Raw genomic sequence first — 25,204 nt, 5'->3', positions numbered from 1 at the left:
CCAGACAGACTCTCTTGTTTCTATGGCAACACAATGGTGTGTGTCTAGTTCAGCTATTTTCTCCTTTTACGATTTTATAGATAGCTGGCATTAATCCAGTGAAGTTTAGTATTGTCAAACATAGAAGAATTCCAACCCCCGGTCTAATCAGAAATAGGAACGCATAAAGGACAGTCTGATATACAAAAAAAAATATATAGGGGGAAAAGTCAGTTGTGACTTTTGATAACATGAAGACAAAATACATAAATCTCTCTGGAGCTGAGAAACAATTCTGAGTGCTCCAGCTTTGCACGGGGCTAATGGCTAAACTATATTTTAGGTCAGAAAACTTCCTGTGGTATATCCTTCCTTTCTGCAGTGTATCATTCCTCCACACTGTTGATGTGCTGTCTTAAGGACCAGCATTTTCCCTAAACTGTGAGGTGATCCCCGTTTGTATGACTTGAAGTACTTTGGAAGTTTCACAGAAGTGTCAGTACACTCCTGACAGCTGTATGCAGGAGTAATTTATGTTGACTGAGCAGTGTATGCATCAGCAGAGCTAATCAAAACACTTTTGTTAAAAGGCATTGACTTTAAAATTAAAGCTTTCACCTAAGAATTGGATCTAAATGGTAAATGTATGGTTTCACACTGAAACCAGAAAAGCTTCACAGTGTTTTTAGATTTTTTTTAAATATAAATTCTAAATTTTATCCAAAAGGCAGAAATATTTGTTTCACCAAAAGCCAAAAAACTACTTGAAGTAAATCTCAAACAAAACACATTGTTAAAATCTGTATAAAATAATTGGCATTTTTACCAGATTTTATAATTCATCTAAATTTGAGATTGGATGTGATTGAGCTCAAAATGCATGTCTATATTTGGATAATTAATATAAGATAAAAGCTTTAATCATATCAATTTCCATTTTATTAATATTTTAAGAACTTAACAAAAATGAGTAAACCCAATACCATACGCTGCCCTCACAACTTAGTCTATTTTAATGGCTCTACAGCATTCCAGTTACATGAGAAAAGAACACAGTTTCTTATTTTTCACAGAAAAAGGGCTAAATAATGCTGGGTTATGTACTAGCAGCACAAGGCTGCAATTTCTACCTCTCCCAGCATGAAGTCACATGCTATTGTAAAGTACCGTGTTTACTCAAGTCTTTGCATTTATAGTTATATGCATTTATTACATGTTGAGTAAAAAAACCTAATCACAAAACTACCTCATGCTTATAAAAAGAATTAATGTCTTAAGTGTTACTTGTATTATTGAGACTTAGGGAAACTTCATTGTTTGACAGATGGTTTGACACCCACATTAAGAAACTCATAATTCAATCTCAAAAAAAAAAGTAAGGAAGAACATATGTGTTTGTTGGAAAAGAAAAAAAAAATTCTATCGATCATTTTTTTGTCAGAGCAAGCACATATGGCAATTCCATTTTCTATCACTTACCATTTACTTTCTGTTTAAAATTCAAATGTCACTAGGCAAGGAAAAAAGTTGGGTATTAAAACACAGAAAAGATTTAACTAAGAACAATCTCTGCAAGAACTTTATACTGATTGTTCATGGAAATTAATGACCATCCAATTAAATCAAACTTAGTCATCCCCCTCTATCCTTGCTTTTGTTTTCTTTACATGTTCCTCCCATTGGTAGTTACTGTTTTATGATTATTTCCCAACCATCTGTTGACTTTCCTTGAGCCAAAATAATTTCCCTTTATAATTTTGTGAGTAATCATGTATGCAGTATTTTCGTGCAATTATATGTCTACTTGCTAATCCTAAATCCTCATTCATGTGTAAATACTCACTAACTGGAACAATTTGCCATTTAAATTTCTAGTGAACAGAAATCTATATACAAAATTTAGAACTTCCAATTGTTATCTCTTTGCATTACTATGAATGTCATGATAATTAAACATTTCCATCTCCAGACACCAAAAGGCACATGTAGGTTAGATGGATATAGATGCTGCGTGAAGCGGAATGTGTATTGTATTGGTAAAGGTGGTGAGATGCTGGACATCTTCAGAGATTATACTGACACCGAGGAAATGTAAAATGCAATTCCAAGCTTTTGACACTTGCAAAATCAATGGTTTTGAAATGCATGACAATACTATTTTAAATTCTTTGAAATTAATTTGAAGGAATATCTACATTTTGTAGATATTCCAGTAGCCTCATAGTAATTATTTTTGTTAAAAGGTGGTATTTGCTGTAATCTAATATTCAGGATAAATTAAATTGATAGCAAACCACAGTTCATTGCTAGAACAGACTCATAAATAAGTCTATAATGTTTATCTGATATTGTTAATGAGAGGAAAGGATCAGAAATCTGGCTGTGATGGTTCTTACCCTGGGTCAAAGAACTGATCTCTTATCACTGTTTCTCAGGACAAACAGGGCATGGTCAGGGCTTTGTAGATTAGCCAGGTGAAAAGGAGATACAAAGCAACAGTGCTCTTACAACATCCCATAGGATTTCCTTTGTAAATATAGCTGTAATTACTCTGGGCAAACCATTTGTAGCCCCAAAGCTCCTAGGAAGTGAAAAAGAGAGAAGTTTCCTGAGTTCGTACAGTTAGAGTCCTTTGGCTTTGTAGTCAGCCTGGCCTGGATAAAATGCAGTAATGCCATATATTGCAAAAGGATTCCTGAAGCATGGTTGGATTGTGTATGCACAGTAAGTGATCTAAAAAGTGACATGAGGTTATTCTAAACAGGAGCAAATGTTGACAGCACCATGTAGGATAAACACACCTAACTGGTTTGTGACAACCTGCAAAGGACTCACACAATAATCAGCAGTTTTCAGAAATCCTAATCCTAACTTGAGATATCTGAGAATTTTCTTTCAGTGAGGCAAACCTGTTCACACTTGTTAATCGTATCATTAAGGTATACCCCTTCTGAAGGTATTAAATCAAATAGCTGGCATATTAATGAATAATACATCATTATTAACTAAAGTTGCAATCCAGGTATGTTTAGCTGACAAAATGAAAACGTCTGAAGGATGCGCTGCACAAAGTCCCTTCCTTTTGTAATGCTTTTTAAAAATACTTAGATTAATGACATTTTAGAGCAGCATTTGTTCTGATTAGTGGTTTTAACATCAGTGGTAATGACGTAATACCTTAGTTGTGTATGCCAGTACATATCTATCTCTTTTAGCTGATTATAGGCACCATTCTCATTTTAAGAGCTTATGTACAGCAGAGTAAGAGGTTGTTATGCAGGCCTTTTTGTAGTCCAAAAGCTAAATGCGTAAGAATTTTTTGTGGCTCTCTTTACTCTTTCATTATGAAATAAAATAGCCAAACTCCTGCTGTCACCTCCTCTGATTTGGTGCTCAGAGACAAAAGCAGCTTGGCATTAAAGTGTTTTTCAACTTTTTATATGGATGTCAGTCAAATTTCATTGACTCAGTGTCCATTTTAATGTAGTTTTCTTTTCCCTGGCTCTTTTGGGACATGCACATGTTTAAATTATTCATTAGGTTAAATGCTTACCTGCCCTGCTTTTCAGCAGAACTTAATCAGAATTTTCCCCCTCCTTCTGTTCAACTCTGAAATTCTGGTTTTATGTTCAGGTGTTGACATCTACTCATAAAACTTTGTTGTCCACGTAATGGTCCTAAATAATACATCATCTAAATATGCCATCTAATTTGTTCTGTTAGTTGCAGACTTCTAGGAAAGTAGCATTTTCCATTCTATTTTAGATCTTAAATTTCTCTATCTCTTTAAAGCTAGCAAACTTTTAGGATGTTATGATTTTAAAGTTTATTCAATAAAACAGATGTTGTGTAGGTGTTGCCGGTAGGCAGGAGGTGCAGAGTTGGAAGTTCAAGAGTGTGAAATACGTTTTCATGCTCATAATGTTATTTGTATCAATAGCAAAAAGTACTAAAGATAAATAAATAAGAGAGTTCATCCTGGAAAGTGTATATGTGATATAGTGTAAGCCTCTAAAAAAGAAGGACGTCACTTTTGCCAACTAGAGGTGTAATAGGCAATTCATTTACTATTTCCCTAAAATATGCAGTTTTCATGGTCTATGTAATCAACTAAACTCTCAGCTTGAAAAACCAGTGTTTTCACATCATCAGCACCACCCAGAACTGACACTAAACCAGTGGCAATGTGGTCCACAGTGCTCCCAACTACCTACCTCCTCTGACGGTCATCAGACTTAGGCTGGTTTCTCTTGCGTTTACACTTTTTTCTTCCTATCTGAAAAGGTTATTACTTTATCCTTAGCACAAGCGAGATCAGATCCTGGCATACTCAAATGAATCTAGTATCCAGACTCTAATAATAGGCTTAGAACAATTATACCTTAATACAGCTCTGTGAAGAAACCTGGAGAGGTATAAGCTATTTCAAACTACCAAACATTCCATATAGTTATTAAATCCTTGGAATCAATCAGATTTTTTTCCCCAGCATAAAATACATGACTGCCTGAATTAGAATTTTATTTCAAACAGCTATCATAAGAATTAGTATTTTATGTTCTCCTATTCTCTCTAATATGCCCACTTAATCACAACATTATTTTTTACCCACAACTGAAGTCAGAACTTGGATAACTCTGAAGCACTGCACAAATTCAATATTCCTGAAGATGTTTCAGACTCTTGGCTTTTTCTCCACTGCTGCATAACAAGCATCTAATACATTGTTTTAATTTATTTGAAAAAATTATTTGCATTTGTGCCACCACAGCTAGAATCACTTCTAGTAGCCAACCTGGTGAGTTTAACACGTAGCAAGAGATTCTCAGCCCTACACTGCACTTTGCAGTGGAAATAGTGATGGCCTCCATGTTCAAATCTGTCGTTATATAATAGGCTTTTGTGTTGCTGCAAAATTCTTTATGCATGGGTGACGGAAATATCTTTCTTATACTAACATAGTACACATAGCATCCAGTAGTAAAATTCACATTGATTCCAATGGTACAAGCTCAGCCCTATAACTGGTCTTATTTGTTGAGCTAGTTAGTATCATAGAGACAAAGAGTATTTGCTCCAGCTGCCTTTTTCTACTTCTTTTACTTGCATACTAATCAAATATTAAACCAAAAGTAACCTCAAAGTTTTATTCTGCAAAATATTATTTTCACTATTTCTATCCAGTAACTCTCCACAACCACCTTCCTTAGTTGTGCTCTATTACCTTTTATAGGGATAGCAGTAGAACACAACAGTATTGATTCAACACTCAAAAATATGTTTTCTGGTGGTTTGTCAAAGGCTTTCTTAAGCTCTCACCCCCAGAAGTGAGAGTAACTAGATTGTCACTTAGGGGAAAAGCTTGTAAAGGAAAGTCATGTTTGTGTTCTTTTAGCCTTAAAAATACCCCAAAACAAACAAAGAAACCTCCCCAAAAAAACCACAAAAGAAAAAGGGGGGGGGGGGGGGGGGAAGAGTATTTTCTTATGCTGCTCAGTATATGGCATCCCTATAGCTGGAGATCCAAATCATGCTAACAAAAAGGAAATAGAATAAAGAAAATGGAAAATTGGGATGCAGGACACTATCTAGTGCTTTGCTTCACTCTGTGACAGGAATTGTCAGCAGGCTGATCAGGGTCACAGTGGAAAAGTACTGTCTGCTTCAGCCAACGAAAGCAGGATTCCCCAGCCCTGTGGGGCTCTCAAGGTTGTCACCTAGAACTTACCTAATGTTTAGGATTTGCTTTGCAACTCGTATTTGCCACTGTTTTTATGCACATACATGTGTAGGGGAAGACAAAGGGACGTACTTGTTTCTTACAGCAAATTCACATCAGTTACAAACTTTAGGCTTTTCCTGTGGGCATTACCAAACATGCTCAACCTATAGCAGAAGAACACTTTCTTAAAATTTAAAAGCCTTAAAATGGCAATATATATTCGTATTGAAAGCAGAGATAAAGATGATAATCTACATTCCTCTTTTATCAGTCGTGTTGACCATACAGAAATGAAAAAGGTTGGGTTTAGGGTGCACTTCCATGCATTTTTACACTAGCTTCCTTCAGGGAGATCCACAGGCTGATCTTGGGACACTTGAGTCAGATGTGGTTTTGAGATATGTGCAGAAGGATTTAGGTTCCTGCCAGCTTCATAAATCTGTCATTCATGTGGATACTAGAAACATCTGAAATTTGTAATTTTATTACAAACAAACACAACCCACCAAAGATCTCTATTGTATAAGCCCAATCTGTGCCTATCCCTATGCCTAGGTAGTAGTTATGAGCCCATTTCTCCTCCTTAATTATAGCAACTCAAGGAGGACTCTGAATGTTGGGCAGCATTATACAACTGTGGTTCAAATTTGTATTCATACTGTTTACAGGTATCCAGTATTTAGTATTAGGAAAGTAGTAAGTGCAACAAACATAATACTACATATTTTAAATACTGCATTCTCAATCACTACATATAAAAGTTTTTAAAATATCCAACCTAGTATGTTGTGGTGCACTGCAGACAAAGTGTGTGTGCATTGTGTACGTGTCTGCACAAGAGTGGAGGAAGGAAGAGAAGAAAACATGCCTCTATTTGTCCTCTATTAATCTTCACATTTCTGTGTTCAACAGTTACAGGATAAAGTACAGTAAAATGGCCATAAAACTAGCTATCTGTCTTACAGAAGGACCGGAAGACAGGTAATTTTTGTGAAGTGCTCTGAAATTGGAAAATTATGGAAGGCTTAGGTTTACTGATATAATTTAACACATGCAAAGGCTTGTAGGCAAAGAGTATCTCCTACTGAAGTGTTCCTTTATAGAGTTTCGATATTGATATAGCTATAATGTAAATACACTATTTTGATTTATATTAATAACATGATTAATATTTACTTTCCTAACAAAGCATTCAAAGCCTTAATTGTACGTGCCTATCACATCACAAGAATAACAGGTGACAAAAGTTTTCCCTTACTATGTGTCTAAAGTAGCCAAGTGATTTCCAACCCTCTGCCTTTAAATGGTATGATTGTGTCTGCCTCTCTTTTCTGAGAGCGGGTGTGCACAGGGGATTGAGATGTAACGTCACATAACACATACCAGCTTAGTATCAGCTCAGGTGCGAGACGCAGCGGTGAGTGGCTCCACACTGCCCTTGCTTTTCCCCTGCAAGAGCCAACCTGCGTCTCTAGTCTGCAGTGTCCATATTAGACATATTCTTAATCTAAAGATCAGGTATACAAACATACATGTCTTATTTTTACTGTGTACTGTTTCAACTTCTGCTGTGTATTGTTTTAAATATAAAATTCCTATAGGGAATTCTCAGAAACCCTTATAATGCAGTAAATCTTTTAGTTAATTGAAGTCAGTTAGCAGGCTTTTTAAGACTAATCACTGCTATGTACTTGACAAATATATCAGGATACTGTATTCACAGAGTGAGGCTGATACCGTCATTCATTATTTTATGACTTTACATTAGACAAATTGTTCCATTGAAATCAGAGTTCTATCTGTCATGGAAAAAAAAAAGTCATTTGCATCTCTTTGTGGTAAAGGCAGGATTAATGTCATCAAACAGTTAGAAACTCTCCTACTCAGAGTCTTTAATTCAATGTAAGATAATTTACACAGTAAGAAACAACTTCTAAAGACTCTGGAACAGAAGTGGCCAGAACATTTCAGCCACTAGCAAATGCCTACTTGTGCAACTTGCCTCTTGAAGGTGAACTAGCCACGATAATTTTTAGACATTTGAAACTGTGTGATAACTACTCTGGGCTGTTCTGTTTTTAATAATGTGCTAAAAGTGCTATGAGACAGAAAAAATAAACAAATTAAATGCTATATTTTTACAGTGATGCAAGCATTTATAGGAAGAATAAATGCCTTATGACTAGAGAAGAACAATGTGCATTATATATATATATAAAGCTACCTGACTCAAAAAGCGAAGATGAATAACTTAAAAAACCTTACGTTAAAAATAAACACTCATGAAGCAGTGTGTTTTGGCATAAAATTGAAAAAAAAACCACCCTACTTGACTCTATATTGACCCAAGTCCTGTAACTGAAGAAAACTTCGGTTGCCACGAGACTGGTATTTGGTAGAGCAGAATTGCCAAAATCACATTTTAAATAACTTTGCATTTGTTGTTGCTCATGAGAAAGATGCCATGAAGAGGTCCAGCTTTTCATCTGTGAACAGAAACCTCCAGTTCAGGCCTGATTTTATTTTTCATTTGCATAGGAATGTGATAGTTGCTCGTCAGCATCGCAGAGCACTGCATGAATCAGCATGATTTCCTCCTAAAGGAACGGCTGACAAAGGCTGGATGAATAGAGGCATTTTCACATACACTGGCAGAAACCTGCAAAAGTCTTGGCTGAACTCTCTCGGGCTGGCAATGGCCATTAATCTTTCACCTACATGAGCACTAAAACTCTATTAAAGAGCGCTTGTTTGTGCACACACACACAGTAGCGCTTCCAAGCACTTTTGTCATTGGAATTTGTATTAGCTTTTGGGGGGGTAAAAAGTATCCCAGCAATCAAAGCCTCTGGGTATTTCTCTGCTATTTTACCTCAAATTTTTCTAAGTGTCATGACAGATTTTTTTATTGTTATTATATGACAAAGACATAAGCATGCTGCTGCAGCTCTTTATTGCTACATCCCTCTCACCCATTAAAACTGTACATCTCCTTGAATGATGTTAAAGCTGTTTCTCAGGTGGAACACAGAGACTGAAACTAGAGTGCTGCCCAGCAGTCCTCTCCCTGTCCTGCTTCTCCATCTCTACCTACCAGCCACAGCATCGTGCCAGTGTTCAGTATTTCCCAGTTTGAAGCACCAGTTGTATTGCCCTCTAGCAGCAAACTTAATTCAGTTAATAGTCTTCCTATGGCAAATTTGCAGGAGAGCTGCTCCCTCTGCTGAGTTTTCTGTTGATCGTCACCGGCACCTGATGTCCTTCCTCACCATGCTCGGACCCAGCCCGGACTGGAACGTGGGTCTGTCTGCCGAAGACCTCTGTACCAAGGACTGCGGCTGGGTTCAGAAAGTCGTTCAGGATTTAATACCCTGGGATGCTGGCACAGACAGCGGTGTTACCTATGAGGTATATGGACTGTTTGTAATATATTCAAAACATAAAGTTTACCTTAAAGCGGTGAAGAATGAAAGCTATTTGATCCATAGTAACGCCACATACGCCTTTATACTACTCTAGTAAAAACTTTGCTTATAATGAATTAAAAGGCATTTAGGCAGATGCTAGCTACAGTTACTGTTGGTCCTTAGGGCTGAATGTCGTGTCTGAATTCCTGAGCATTATTATTAATGGGATAATATTACATTCACCTGGGATATTATTATATTCACCTATTGAATAAATGGAGGACTTATTTTTGCTCAAAACTAAGCATTAAGGTGTCCAACCCCTTTGATACAGATCTGTGTGCTATCAGCAGCCACATCAACCTGAGTTTTCTACTGTTTCAACCCAATGCCAACTACTCTGACACAGAAAACTTAACTATTCCTGAGAACAGGGACTGAAACCCTGGACTTCTCATCTCTACAAGACTCTAAAATCATCCATTTTCTCTGTCTCCATTACTCTCTAGGAAGATAGTCACATCATCCTCAGGTAAAGTCCTGGTCTGACCAAATGAGTTATGCCAAGTTAATGAACTGGATAGATCTCTATAGGTGACAAGCGTACCTACACTACATTTCTATACAGACAGTATAGACATCTGAAGTTAGACAAGATTTGTCACATCCTCAAACAGCACGCATATTCCCTTTTCAGGTGACAGAAGATGGTTGTTTTTTTCTTTCAGACCTGGTGTCTTTAGAACCTAAGACATTTCTCCAGTTATAATGCAGCTCTGGAAGCATATTGAATACTTTTTTTATTAGCATAGTCACCTAACCACACAACAAAGCATACAGTTTATTGTGAACCCAGCTTCAGGGTTGAATCCTGAAGTGTTAGAGAAGTGCTTCCTGACACAAAAAAAACCCACAAAACACACCACAACACCTTGCCATTAAGTATGATTGTGCCAAGTTCATCTTGTATTGGAATTTCCCAACTTACCATTTCAGAGAAGTTTTAACTTCTGCGGATGATTTGTATTATTAATAATAATTATTAGTTTTTAATTATTAACATTTTTTTTCTTTTTGCTTGCAGTCTCCTAACAAACCTACAGTGCCTCAAGAAAAGATCAGACCACTTACAAGCTTAGATCATCCTCAAAGTCCATTTTATGATCCAGAAGGAGGATCTATCAAGCTGGTAGCCAGAGTTGTCATTGAGAGAATTGCACGCAAGGTATATTATATATATAAAAGTCTCAAGCAAGTAAAAAACCCCACTTCATAAACAAAAAACACCCCAATCTTCTTCTCCCCTCCATCCAAATCTACACTCCTTAACCTACCCACAACAAAGATAACGGCAGAAAAGAACTAAAACTGTCTTAAGGTATGTTTTCTCGTGCATTTGGTAATTACTGCATCTGCTTAATTGGGGATTTTTTTTTTTTTATGTATGCATAGGAATTAGAAGAGAAAAAAGTGCTGTATATGTAATAGTGTCTCACAGTATACTATTTTAACCCCTCTCACTGCGTAAACATACAAGTTTCCTGTATCCAAACTCCACAATGATTTCTTTGCAGGGAGAGCAATGCAATATCGTACCTGATAACATAGATGATATTGTGGCAGATCTAGCACCAGAGGAAAAGGAAGAAGGTACAGTTTAAATTAGTTCGTGCTGTTCTACTTTATATTTTGTTCCATTCTCCACTGTCATTTCTAGATAAAGTACAAAACTGCCTTCAGAGCAAAAGTCCCACTCAGTGCCAAAAAGTGATTTAGGTTTTTATCTTTTCTGGTATCTACTATGAGCCTTCCCTTCTACAGCAAAGAAATTGCATGTATACCTGGAAGATGACAATAACAATAAAAGCGATAAAAGAGAGATGCCTTTGGGGGTTCAAATAAAATGATAATATTTTTTTTTTAAAATGAAAGTTGGCAATTAGTCTTTTTCTTTTGGGCTAAAATGAAGAAGATAAAATGCAGGAGGGAAGAATGTATCCTATTAGCATCTAAAGTAATGACCAGCCAAGTAAAGAGAAGCAAATGGAAGACTATTTTTAACATTCACTGCCTTTTCTTACTTTTTAGATGATACCCCTGAGACCTGCATATATTCAAACTGGTCCCCATGGTCAGCCTGCAGCTCCTCTACCTGTGAAAAGGGCAAGAGGATGAGGCAGAGAATGCTTAAAGCTCAGCTGGACCTCAGTGTGCCCTGTCCAGACACCCAGGATTTTCAGCCATGCATGGGTCCAGGCTGCAGCGATGAAGGTAATCAAGAGGAAAGGGTGGAGAAGAGTAGGGTTTACTCTTCTTTTAAAGTGCTTGAAGCTGTTGGTTGCTGCAGCATGGCTTAGGTTATGACAAACAGAGGAATAATTGCAGAAGAATACAAATTGAAGCTGTCTCTGGTCATTCCTGCAGTTTATCCAAGTCAGTGAACGAGTATACAGAAGTAGAAAGGAAAGGAGTAAAGTAAGCAACAGAGAAAAGGACAGAAAGCGAGAGGCAGCATAAAAGGGATACTGTACACAAATAGGCAGCTACAGATTTATCAGCAATTCTGTTAATATTAGCAATTGAAATGGTTCTCTGTATTTTAGATGGTTCCACTTGCATGATGTCTGACTGGATTACATGGTCCCCCTGTAGTGTTTCCTGTGGAATGGGAACGCGATCTAGAGAGAGATATGTAAAACAATTCCCTGAAGATGGCTCTATGTGCAAGGTGCCCACTGAAGAGACAGAGAAATGTATTGTAAATGAGGAATGTTGTAAGTATTTTATGTAGCTTTGTAAAATCTAGCCAATAACAGAAGCACCGCCCAAACCATTTTTTTTATATGAGCTGTACTCATGAACGATTTTCTCTGTCCATTTTGAATAGCCCCTAGCAGCTGCCTTGTCACTGAATGGGGAGAGTGGGATGAATGCAGTGCTAGCTGTGGCACGGGGATGAAGAGACGACACAGAATGATCAAGATGACTCCCGCTGATGGATCCATGTGCAAGGCAGAAACTACAGAGGCAGAGAAATGCATGATGCCTGAATGCCGTAAGTGTCCGTGAGTTTATCCCCTCTGCTACAAAGACAGGCATCGTTTCTGACATGTTGCTCCACCACATAAAGAATATAACTAAACCAGAAGCAATGTTGCTTTTTCTTGTTCTCCTTAAAATTAGATCCCTTAGGGAATGTGCATTAAGTACCACGTTCACCATCAAGATGAGAGCATCAGTAAAAAATACTCAGTGGTATCCTATTACTGTATTACCCATACAGTATGTGTATATTAGCAAGCCATACCTAAGCAACTCTAATTTATGGAATACGAGGTATATTTAATCATTAGGCTAGAATAAGAGTGCCCTCTCCTTTTAGCCCATGAACAGTTCAGAAACTGAGTGAAGTCTTTTGTGCAGTCAGCCAGTCTCACCCTTACTGTGACTATTAATATTGGTTTTAATTTTTTAAGGAACATTAAGATTTTCATCAGAGACAGAATTAAGTTTAAAAAGATTTTTGGTAGATAAGATGTGGAAGCATCACATTGTAGACTATATCAATTTGACTTCCAGTTCTGTCCACTGCAACAATCCGGGGTTTTTTACTGGAGTTATGATTGAAACATACCTTCTTAAACTATTTATTCCCCGAAAGGACTGGGACTCTGCAGATACAAATAAGCTATAGAAAAGGAGAGCAAAGAAAAGGTATTAAAACCAAACTAACCTTTCAATTTAATAGTCTTTTCTGAGCTGCTTCAGCAACAGAAGCTTGTGTTGAAGTGCAGCTTCAACAGCTTGTGATTCATTTTGTCCAAACTGACAACAAAGTATAATTGGTTGATGACAGATAAAACATAGTACATTTTCACCTGTATTATTTTCAAAATGTATTGTGGGAGTGTCAGCTCTGTGCAGCTGTGGGAGATTCAATGTTAAGAGTCAAATCATGTGTTACTGGTAAATGATTAAGAGGCAAGTCGGCATTGGCCTGTCAGCCCTGCACAGCTGGGGGAGATTCAGTACTTAAGAGCCAAATTGACATTGGCCAGGGAGCTCTGTTTGGGGAGTTCGGCGAAGGTGGAGAGCTCTGCTCAGGGAAGCTCTGCTAAGGTGGAAAGCTCTGCCCGGGAGAACTCTGCGTGGCGAGGCAGGCAGGAGCTCTGTCCTGCACTGGCTTGGAGAAGTGCCAGCTCTGCTCTGCACAGGCCTGGAGAAGCAGCGAGGCCTGGAGGAGAAGCAGGCCTTGGAAGAGAGATACCAGGCTGTGCTAGTGTGGTGAAGAAAATGGCAACACCGAGACTGCCTGTGTGGTATGGAACTGTTTGTGGGATAAGAGTGTTGATGACTGTCTAGCTGCTGATTTGCTTATCATGAAGTAAGAGCTAAGGTAGTGAGAGCGTAAGTATGTACCATTGTAACGATAAAGGGTTTTCCTTCTGCACTTCAACGGAGAGTCCGTGCCTCAGTTGGCACAATGTATACCTTTGTAATTTATGTATAACAAGAATTCATTACCTTTCTTATTTTCATATTAGATACCATCCCCTGTCTACTCTCTTCTTGGTCTGAATGGAGTGACTGCAGTGTAACATGTGGGAAGGGAATGCGAACCCGGCAGAGGATGCTGAAATCCGCGGCCGAGCTTGGAGACTGCAACGAGGAGCTGGAACAAGCAGAAAAATGCATGCTGCCCGAATGCCGTGAGTGGGGGAAACCCTCGGGAAAGAGGAGGCTAATGATGTGTGTTACAGTCTGTGGGTCAAAACCCTACCACCAGTTCTTAGTGTGACTTCTTAGATGCTTACAACAGTTCCTTTTCCGAAGAAAAGTTATTATGTAGACAGCTATTTCCTGCTTGTCTTTGGTTACGGAACGTCATTTGGCAATTTCAGATAAATGCTTTTTGAAATGAGGAATGCTACAGACTGCCTTGTGACTCTGCTTTAGAGAGGGGTCTACAGCTGGCAAGGGTAGTCCTTGCCTCCTTAAACTCTGTAAACAAGTGATCCAGTACTCTCTTGTTCTGATTCTGCTTTCCATCCATGTTTAACCCCTAAATCTACCTACAGGAGAATCAGTAATAGGGGAGTTTTATTATCAGTGGGTTTTTTTCTAATGATTGTATTTTAAGTTGTTATTGTTGTGTACTTTTGGCCATTGAGAGCTGGAATATGATCATGGCTTCATTTCAGCTTGCCTTACTCTACACTGATGACCAATATTGCTTTGGGTATATGGTTTCTCCAAATTTAACACAATACTGTAAACTTTTAGGCAACAGTTTATGCACTTCTCAATAGTAAATAAGTCAGGATTATATATATTTTTTTTACTCAAATGCAGAATGGGTGCTTGTGAGGAAGGAATGAAATAAGGAAGGAAGGGTTAAAATCACCTGTGTGATTCTTTTAGCTCAGAGGCTCCATCTTTGGTACATCTCTGAACTGTATCATAGCCTTTTCACTGATCCACAGCCCTTTGCAACCCGGAATATCATATGAACCAGTCGATGAGGTAGAGACAGCTGCACTGATTTTTTTTTTTTTTTTTTTTTTTTTTAACCTTACTCCTCTAAAACCCCCCACTTCTTGGGTGGTGCAAGTTTCTGGTTGTTTGCAGTCTCTGTGAAGCACGCTAGCCTAAGGCACTGCTGTATAAGATATGAATGCTTTTAGGGTCCTGTTGCCAGCTGGTTTATGAGGCTTTATAACTAATTACATTATTTTTCACAGTAAGTATTGGCTAAAAAAGGCTTTTACACTGTAATTTGCTAATTCAGCTTTTTTAAAATAATGCGAAGTATCATTTTGATTAGTATTCACCAGGGCTGTGAGTTTTAAGCAGTGCTGAAAAGATGAAAACTTTTAAGACATAATGGCATTAGTGAGTCTTGCTTATGCGTAACACTACAGTAAAGTAAGGCTCAGATCTCGGAGGTGTCAGGTTCTTTGTAAATATAACTCAGTTGTTAACAGCTTTTCCTTATAAAGTAGACATATGTGTACAGAATGGAAAACTGAGGAAGGCACAGGAGAATTATTTATATGTTTCCTGTAATTTTAGTGATCTGGCAGCACCACTCCTGAAAAAGAAATTAAGGAAAGTGTCAAATAATAGTTCTGCCAGAAATGGACTCAGAAAATTTTGACATGTAGCCTCACAATTGGCACATCCGCGTGTTCCTCCGTCATCTCATGGCCTTGGTGTAATATTTCTGGTTCTTGGCAGCCATCGACTGCGAGCTAACGGAGTGGTCGCAGTGGTCGGAGTGCAACACCTCCTGCGGGAAGGGCCACATGATCCGGACGAGGATGATCAAAATCGAGCCCCAGTTTGGGGGAACGGCATGCCCAGAAACAGTCCAACGCACGAAGTGTCGAGTGAGGAAATGCCTGAGGGGCCCAGGGATGGAAAAAAGGCGCTGGAAAGAGGCCCGGGAGAAAAGGCGAAGTGAGCAAGCCAAAAAAAATCTAGAGAGCGAGCAATACCCAGGTGAGTGTGAAACAGCTGGGGGTGCGCCCAGGGGAGGTGGGGGCCCCTCCTGCGCTATGTGAGGGGGGAGCAGCCCTGACCCTGCCGCGAGAGTGGGGTCACAGCCAGCCCAGGGAACGCGGGAGCAGGGCACCACGGCGGGACACTGCGGCCAGGCTCACAGCACCCACTGTAGCTGTAGTTTAGTATTTTAATTTTACTTATTTTACTTTTATTTTTTTTTATTTGTTATTTTTTGATTACTTTTCTTTTTTATTTTCATTTTGTTTTGGATTTTTCTTGTCATTTTTCACTTTACACATTTCCTACATTTTACACATTTTTCATATTTCTCATTTTAAAATTTTTTACATTTTTCACACTTTTATATTTTACAGTATATAAATTTTTCACATTTTTTTATATTTTACATTCCATACATTTTTATATTTACTTTGTCACATTTCTCACATTTTTAAAATATTTCAAATTTTTTACATTCTTCGCATTTTTCAAATGTTTTGCATTTTTTGAATTTTTCGCATCTTTCGCCTTGTTTGCATTCTTCGAATTCTTCACACTTCGCATTCTTCAAATTCTTCCCATTTTTCAAATTTTTTGCATTCTTCGCCTTTTCAAATTTTTCGCATTCTCCGCATTTTTAAATTCTTCGCATTTTTCGAATTCTTTGCATTTTTCATTGTTCAAATTCTTCGCATTTTCCAAATTCTTCGCATTTTCCAAATTCGCATTCTTTGCACTCTTCACATTTCTCTAATTCTTCGCATTTTTCGAATTCTTCGCATTCTTCGCATTTCTCAAATTCTTCGCATTTTTCAAATTTTTCGCATTCCTCGCATTCCTCGCATTCCTCGCATTCCTCGCATTCTTCGCATTCCTCGCATTCTTCGCATTTTTCAAATTCTTCGAATTCCTCGCATTCTTTGCATTATTCAAATCCTTCGCATTCTTCGCATTTTTCGAATTCTTCAAATTATTCGAATTCTTCGCATTCTTAGCATTATTCGAATTCTCCGCATTCTTCGAATTCCTCGCATTCTTCGCATTTTTCAAATTCTTCGCATTTTTCGAATTCTTCAAATTCTTCGAATTCCTCGCATTCTTCGAATTCTTCACATTCTTCGAATTCCTCGCATTCTTCGAATTCTTCGCATTTTTCCGAATTCTTCGCATTCTTCGAATTCTTCAAATTCTTCGAATTCTTCGAATTCTTCACATTCTTCAAATTCTTTGCATTCTTCGAATTCTTCGCATTCCTCGCATTCTTCGAATTCTTCGCATTTTTCGAATTCTTCGCATTCTTTGCATTCTTCGCATTTTTCGAATTCCTCACATTCTTCGAACTCTTCGCATCTTTCGCATTCTTCGAATTCTTCGCATTCTTCGAATTCTTCGCATTTTTCGAATTCTTCGCATTCTTCGCATTCTTCGAATTCTTCGCATTCCTCGCATTCTTCGAATTCTTCGCATTCTTCGAATTCTTCGCATTTTTCGAATTCTTCGCATTCTTCGCATTCTTCGAATTCTTCGCATTCCTCGCATTCTTCGAATTCTTCGCATTTTTTTCGAATTCTTCGCATTCTTCGAATTCTTCGCATTCTTCGAATTCTTCGAATTCTTCGAATTCCTCGCATTCTTCGAATTCTTCGAATTCCTCGCATTCTTCGAATTCTTCGCATTCTTCGAATTCTTCGAATTCCTCGCATTCTTCGAATTCTTCGCATTTTTCGAATTCTTCGAATTCCTCGCATTCTTCGAATTATTCGCATTTTTCGAATTCTTTGCATTCTTCGCATCTTTCGAATTCTTCGAATTCCTCACATTCTTCGCATTTTTCGAATTCTTCGAATTCTTCGCATTCTTCGCGTTTTTCGAATTCTTCGCATTCCTCGCATTCTTCGAATTCTTCGCATTTTTCGAATTCTTCGAATTCCTCGCATTCTTCGAATTCTTCGCATTTTTCGAATTCTTTGCATTCTTCGCATCTTTCGCACTCTTCGAATTCCTCGCATTCTTCGAATTCTTCGCATTCTTCGCATTTTTCGAATTCTTCGCATTCTTCACATTCTTCGAATTCCTCGCATTCTTCGAATTCTTCGCATTTTTCGAATTCTTCGCATTCCTCGCATTCTTCGAATTCTTCGCATTTTTCGAATTCTTCGCATTCTTCGCATTTTTCGAATTCTTCGCATTCTTCGCATTTTTCGAATTCTTCGCATTCTTCGCATCTTTTCGAATTCTTCGCATTCCTCGCATTCTTCGAATTCTTCGCATTTTTCGAATTCTTTGCATTCTTCGCATCTTTCGAATTCTTCACATTCTTCGCATTCTTCGAATTCTTCGAATTCTTCGAATTCTTCGAATTCTTCGAATTCATCGCATTCTTCGAATTCCTCGCATTTTTCGAATTCTTCGAATTCCTCGCATTCTTCACATTCTTCGCATTTTTCGAATTCTTCGCATTCTTCGCATTTTTCGAATTCTTCGCATTCTTCGCATTTTTTTCGAATTCTTCGCATTCCTCGCATTCTTCGAATTCTTCGCATTTTTCGAATTCTTCGCATTCCTCGCATTCTTCGAATTCTTCGCATTTTTCGAATTCTTCGCATTCTTCACATTCTTCGCATTCCTCGCATTCTTCGAATTCTTCGCATTTTTCGAATTCTTCGAATTCCTCGCATTCTTCGAATTCTTCGCATTTTTCGAATTCTTTGCATTCTTCGCATCTTTCGCACTCTTCGAATTCCTCGCATTCTTCGAATTCTTCGCATTCTTCGCATTTTTCGAATTCTTCGCATTCTTCACATTCTTCGAATTCCTCGCATTCTTCGAATTCTTCGCATTTTTCGAATTCTTCGCATTCCTCGCATTCTTCGAATTCTTCGCATTTTTCGAATTCTTCGCATTCTTCGCATTTTTCGAATTCTTCGCATTCTTCGCATTTTTCGAATTCTTCGCATTCTTCGCATCTTTTCGAATTCTTCGCATTCCTCGCATTCTTCGAATTCTTCGCATTTTTCGAATTCTTTGCATTCTTCGCATCTTTCGAATTCTTCACATTCTTCGCATTCTTCGAATTCTTCGAATTCTTCGAATTCTTCGAATTCTTCGAATTCATCGCATTCTTCGAATTCCTCGCATTTTTCGAATTCTTCGAATTCCTCGCATTCTTCACATTCTTCGCATTTTTCGAATTCTTCGCATTCTTCGCATTTTTCGAATTCTTCGCATTTTTTTCGAATTCTTCGCATTCCTCGCATTCTTCGAATTCTTCGCATTTTTCGAATTCTTCGCATTCCTCGCATTCTTCGAATTCTTCGCATTTTTCGAATTCTTCGCATTCTTCACATTCTTCGAATTCCTCGCATTCTTCGCATTCTTCGCATTTTTCGAATTCTTCGCATTCTTCGCATTTTTCGAATTCTTCGCATTCTTCGCATTTTTTCGAATTCTTCGCATTCCTCGCATTCTTCGAATTCTTCGCATTTTTCGAATTCTTCGCATTCTTCACATTCTTCGAATTCCTCGCATTCTTCGAATTCTTCGCATTTTTCGAATTCTTCGCATTCTTCGCATTTTTCGAATTCTTCGAATTCTTCGCATTTTTCGAATTCTTCGCATTTTTCGAATTCTTCGCATTCTTCACATTCTTCGAATTCCTCGCATTCTTCGAATTCTTCGCATTTTTCGAATTCTTCGCATTCTTCGCATTTTTCGAATTCTTCGAATTCTTCGCATTTTTCGAATTCTTCGCATTCTTCGAATTCCTCGCATTCTTCGAATTCTTCGCATTTTTCGAATTCTTCGAATTCCTCGCATTCTTCGAATTCTTCGCATTTTTCGAATTCTTCAAATTCTCCGCATTTTTCGAATTCTTCAAATTCTCCGCATTCTTCGCATTCTTCAAATTCTTAGCAATTTTCGAATTCTTCGCATTCTTCGCATTCTTCGCATTCTTCGCATTCTTCGAATTCCTCGCATTCTTCGAATTCTTCGCATTTTTCGAATTCTTTGCATTCTTCGCATCTTTCGAATTCTTCGAATTCTTCACATTCTTCGCATTCTTCGAATTCTTCGCATTTTTCGAATTCTTCGAATTCCTCACATTCTTCGAATTCTTCGAATTCTTCGCATTTTTCAAATTCTTTGCATTCTTCGCATTTTTCGAATTCTTCGCATTCTTCGCATTTTTCGAATTCTTCGCATTCTTCGCATTTTTCGAATTCTTCGCATTTTTTCCGAATTCTTCGCATTCTTCAAATTCTTCGCATTTTTCGAATTCTTCGCATTCTTCACATTCTTCGAATTCCTCGCATTCTTCGAATTCTTCGCATTTTTCGAATTCTTTGCATTCTTCGCATCTTTCGAATTCTTCGAATTCTTCACATTCTTCGCATTCTTCGAATTCTTCGCATTTTTCGAATTCTTCGCATTCTTCGAAGTCTTCGAATTCCTCGCATTCTTCGAATTCTCCGCATTTTTCGAATTCTTCGAATTCTCCGCATTTTTCGAATTCTTCAAATTCTCCGCATTCTTCGCATTCTTCGAATTCTTAGCAATTTTCGAATTCTTCGCATTCTTCGAATTCTTTGCATTCTTCGCATTTTTCGAATTCTTCGCAGTCTTCGCATTTTTCGAATTCTTTGCATTCTCCAAATTCTTCGCATTCTTCGAATTCCTCGCATTCTTAGAATTCTTTGCATTCTACGAATTCTTCACATTCTTCGCATTTATCGCATTCTTCGAATTCCTCACATTCTTCGCATTTTTCAAATTCCTCGCATTCTTCAAATGCTTCGCATTCTTCGCATTTCTCAAATTCTTCGCATTCTCCACATTCTTCGAATCCTTTGAATTCCTCGCAGTATTCGCATATTTCAAATTCTTCGCATTCTTCAAATGCTTGGCATTTTTTAAATTCTTCGCACTCTTCAAATTCTTTGCATTTTTAAAATTTTTCGAATTCTTCGCATTCTTCCCATTTTCCAAATTCTTCACATTTTTCGAATTCTTCACATTATTCAAATTCTTCGCATTATTTGCATTTTTCAAATTCCCTGCATTCTTCACAGTTTTTAGAATTCTTTGCATTGTTCCCATTTCTCAAATTCTTCACATTCTTCGCTTTTTCGCTTTCTTCGAAATTTTCAAATTTTTTGCATTTTTCAAATTTTTCACATTTCTCGCTTTTTAAAAATTTTTTACCTTTCTTACTTTTTACATTTTTACCTTTTTTTTTTTTTAACAGCGTATACTTACTTATAGATTGTATATGTTGTGGTTCATGTTTTCCCAACATTTAGCACTTTCTTTATTTTGGCTGTCTTTTCTCATGTAGACAGTAAATTCATTATTTTATACATTTTTGTCAGTGTTTGATAAATGCCCCTTGATTATACTTACCTGGCGTTTATTAATTCCTGCTCTCCTAAATCCCGCCTTACCCTGTCTTAGCTTCAACCCCTGTCAGTGTGCACCCACATGTAGGGGTATACACATTGAGATGTGTAGGTTAAACTAAAATACTCAACACTCAGGCCACTTAATTTCTTTTTCAGTTTGTCGGCTGAAACCCTGGACTGCTTGGACAGAGTGTTCGACCCTCTGTGGGGGTGGAATCCAGGAGCGCTACATGCTGGTCAAGAAGAGGTCCAAAAGCACTCAGTTCACCAGCTGCAAAGACAAGAAGGAGCTGAGAGCATGTAACGTTCACCCTTGTTAACAGAACACAAGGGCCCACGTGATGCACTCTGAGCTACATGGAAAGTCAACCTTGGTTTGGTTTTTAAACGAAAAAAAAAAACATGAAGTGTATATTAGTTTTCATTTTTGCAGTGTGGTTTGCTTTTTAGTCTTGCTGGTGCAAGAAATATATTTTATAAATATTTCCTCACAGATTTATGCTGAGAGTAAATCTTTGGTACTCCAGCCAGCCCTTAATGCATAAAAATAGTAAGTCGTTCTGAGTCATTTAACTGAGGTACACACCTCTCTGTGGCCGTGGCCTAGCCATCTAGAAATACTTCTTGTGAAGACATGGGATGCATGCATATTAACATCACTAAGTTAAAATGACATGTTTCATATGTGGGAGGATTTCTCTCTCGCTTTGATTTTCAAAATCCAAAGCAGTGCCTATGTGATAACACAACTATGCCAAGGAGTCATTTCATAATGCTGGTTCAATAATATTTAAGGTGCATGTTTATCTTTTTACACTATTGGGTTAAGCTGATAGTTATAACAATTATCCTATACAACTTTTCTTCCCATGGATGCTATGGTCCCTGCAAAATGGTCTTTGTTTCTTTATAACTTCAGAAGGAAATAATTTGTACAGCTCAGTAGCCATGTCTGCCCATTACACTGTCACCATCAGAACAGCACACAAAGAGACCGTGTCAATGTCATCGTATATTTAGATGCCATATTCTTATATTGGCTCTATCCACTGCCTCTCAAAATGGGTACAGAACTAACAGAAATAGGTCCAGAGTTGCAACTGCTGTGTCACAGAAAGACTTCCACATGAGAGACACTAGGAAATTAGATTCAGTTTCATGAGGATGTTCATCACAAGCAAAGAGAGAAAGAGGTTTATAATATAATAAAAATGGTAGAGAAGAGGTGAGACAGGTTCTGTTGCATCTCTTACAACAAACAAAGGGAAGGGAGCCTCTGAAATGAAACAGTGACAGCCTCTTAAAATATTGATTACAGATTGACACAAAAATATATTCACAGCAGTGTCATTTATGGTTTTTTAGTCAGAGTATAGGAGGATCTGAAAATTACTGAATTCATGGGAATTATTCATTTATAGATATGCTAGCTGGGATGAACGTCTTCCCTGACCACTTCAGCAATCAACAAACTGTCTGATATTAGAGACCAACACCTCACCATTCTAATTGCTGTTTTGCACTGTCTTCTGCAGAGTTTAGCTCTCCTCCCTACACATCATCAGGTATAGGACCAGCGAGACCTTGGGCTTCACTTGCTGTTGGAATCTAACACTGTCCTGTAAGTTTTACAATAGAACATTAAAGATGAGAGATGAAGGTGATGAGTTATCTTTTGGCCAGGACAGGCAGCACACACCTCTGTCTCTACATCAGTAATAGCAATGCACTGAAAATAAAGACTGTTGACACTGACCTCTTAAAACAAGCTTGAGAGAAATGAATGGAGAAAAATTTATTTTGTAATCTCTTTAAACCAGCCTTAAGTAGTTTACTTACTTCCTTAACACTTGGTCACAATCCTGAGAACATGACACCCAAGTTTTTTGCTGTGAACCACAACCCACCGAGGCTGCTCAACTTCACCGTCACCACCCTGGGAATCCTCATCCCCTCCCTGTACCAGAACGGGCTAGACGGGCTGGTTGCATTACACTGTAGGGCTTTTCATCATCATTTCTCCAATGAACACTGCAAGGGCTGCTCAGGACTTCCACAGCTGTCACATCCCACCCTCTGAAGGTATTTTACTGCTTTTTTGTAGATCTGGAATGAAGGGAGGGCCAGGGAAAGAATGGAACCAACCACAGTGTTAAGCCTCTCCCACCGCTGCTAAATGAAATGGGTGCAAGCCCATAGTGAACCAAACCAGGAGAAAAAAAGTATACAAGGTTTAATGCTAAAACCAAACATTTTACATTTTGCACAGCTTGGCTCATTTAATAATATTAATTCAGATAGTTTGCCTTCTTGTGCCTGTTGAAAAATCCTGCAGTTGATGTCTCTATAGCACTGTCATTACAGTGTAGCAGCAAGACTGTCCCTAAGTAATATATTTATGACCTTACCTTGCACATTACCTTGTTATGACCAAAAATCCAACCCAACAAAATAAAACAGTGGAATGTTATAGACACTGGAGGAGTGACCAGCTGAGCACATTTCAGGTGAAGAAGCAGATGGCTGCAGAGAAGGGCTACAGCGATTAATGCCAGGTGCGCAGCCAGGGCAGAGCTACATATGCAATCGAGATCCACACACCACCTACCTTTGTGAGCTGCTCTTGCTGAGCCCAGCAGAGGCTATCCCAGCTGAGGGTAATCATCCAGAAAAATAATCTTTGACTGTGAGATGTGTGACAGTAGTTTTTGTAGGCTTGGATCTGTGAGAGCTTGGGGCAGAGGGAGCAGCAGAAGAAAGTTTCTCCTGAAAGGAAAAAAAATGCCATGAGTTTGTAGACTATGTTTTATCTCATCAATGCTTATCACTTGTTCAAGCTAATCTTGCAAAACCGTGCCTATTTCTGCAAATAATCAGTTAAAACCGATGTTGTAGTTTCATTTTCATGTTTGTTCCAGTTCATCAAGCTGTTTTGTCTTTTAATTACTCCCTTTGCCAAAGGCTACATAGTCCAAATACACATTTAGGTATTTAGGAAATAAAACATCTTTCTGAATGTGCCCACAAAATTGTCCATTAAAACAATCTGGCATTCCTTTCACTGTGGTTCTTACTAATTTGATTCTCCATATACTTTTTTTTTTCTCTCTTAGGGGGCTGTTCAGTGTGATTTCCAGTCATTTCTCTTAGGCTCATTAAAGTTATCAATGTTGAATTTTTTTTTCCCCCCCCACCTTGTTAATACATTCAGTGACAACATAGACTGCACTGGGTCAAAAACGTGTGATCATTCTTGCTTAGGTTCAGCTTTTCACACTGTTTTTCTGTTGAAACGTTTTACACATCGCTTGTCTTTCTTCTAACTTGATACAAAAGAAATATTTAAGCTTGTTACATTTTGTAAAAAAAACACAAACAAAAATAAATGAAGAAAAATGAGGTTGATTTTCTATTGAGAAAAAAAAGCTCTGATATACAATATGTAGAAGTATTGCATTGTTACTGTAAACTTTCTAGTAGTGTAATAGCCACTGATTATCAGTCAATAAAAATGAGAACTGTTATCTCTATCTCCTGAATAATACTGCTGAACTGAAAGCACAGATGTCACTCCAGTTTTGTAGACCTCAACTATCAGATCTTAGCATTGTGTGTATCTTTTTTTTTTTTCTAACATACAAACTGTAGAAGATTTACACATAATATAAAAGAGAAGTTTAGGGGCTTTACATATGTACAGTAGGACTCTGTGTGCAGCATACAATTTAAACAAAATTTTGTTTGATTGCGTTTTTAGATTTCCTTTGTTGTTTTTGTTTGCTGTGGAATTATGAAAAAGCTACCATGAATATTTCTTACCAAAGTCTTGTGTAGATGTTTTGTAGCTGTCTGGCTAACACATTATTATTATTTTGGAATAAAGACATCTTTACTATGAATTTTACACTTGTATGTGATTCTGTTCAACTAATACCATTATGTGCACCAAAACACCCACACACTGATCAATATAAGGAGTCAGGTTATGCTCTTATTTACATTTTACTCCTCTTCAAGTTAACAGGATATCAGGAGTGAGCTGGGTTTTACTAGAGTCAGTAATTCTTTCCACTTGGAAGTTATTTGCATGAAGGATTTTGTCAGTTTGTTGTTCTTTAGAAATCACAGGGTAACTTAGGATCATTATTCAAATTACCCTGTATTACTCTCAGGCAAGTTTTGTTGCTGCTTTT

General features: G+C 37.8%; 1 protein-coding gene across 2 annotated transcripts in view; it reads left to right on the top strand.

Moving 5' to 3' along the window:
• The window catches only part of SPON1 (spondin 1), a 360,535-nt gene extending 335,625 nt beyond the window's left edge, over positions 1 to 24,910 (top strand). For both annotated transcript variants that reach the window (XM_074842053.1, XM_074842052.1), the window contains exons 8-16: positions 8,908 to 9,109; positions 10,193 to 10,333; positions 10,683 to 10,758; positions 11,197 to 11,379; positions 11,712 to 11,882; positions 11,996 to 12,163; positions 13,653 to 13,817; positions 15,346 to 15,609; positions 21,168 to 24,910. In XM_074842053.1, the coding sequence (XP_074698154.1) occupies positions 8,908 to 9,109; positions 10,193 to 10,333; positions 10,683 to 10,758; positions 11,197 to 11,379; positions 11,712 to 11,882; positions 11,996 to 12,163; positions 13,653 to 13,817; positions 15,346 to 15,609; positions 21,168 to 21,331 (1,534 nt within the window). In that variant the 3' untranslated portion in view covers positions 21,332 to 24,910. The remainder of the gene's footprint in view (positions 1 to 8,907; positions 9,110 to 10,192; positions 10,334 to 10,682; positions 10,759 to 11,196; positions 11,380 to 11,711; positions 11,883 to 11,995; positions 12,164 to 13,652; positions 13,818 to 15,345; positions 15,610 to 21,167) is intronic.
• Positions 24,911 to 25,204: the final 294 nt, after the last annotated feature.

The sequence above is a fragment of the Strix aluco genome, chromosome 16 (assembly GCF_031877795.1).
Source record: "Strix aluco isolate bStrAlu1 chromosome 16, bStrAlu1.hap1, whole genome shotgun sequence".
Classification (NCBI taxonomy): domain Eukaryota; kingdom Metazoa; phylum Chordata; class Aves; order Strigiformes; family Strigidae; genus Strix; species Strix aluco.
The sequence above is the reverse complement of the archived record's forward strand: the minus strand, read 5'-3'. Positions and strand labels throughout refer to the sequence as shown.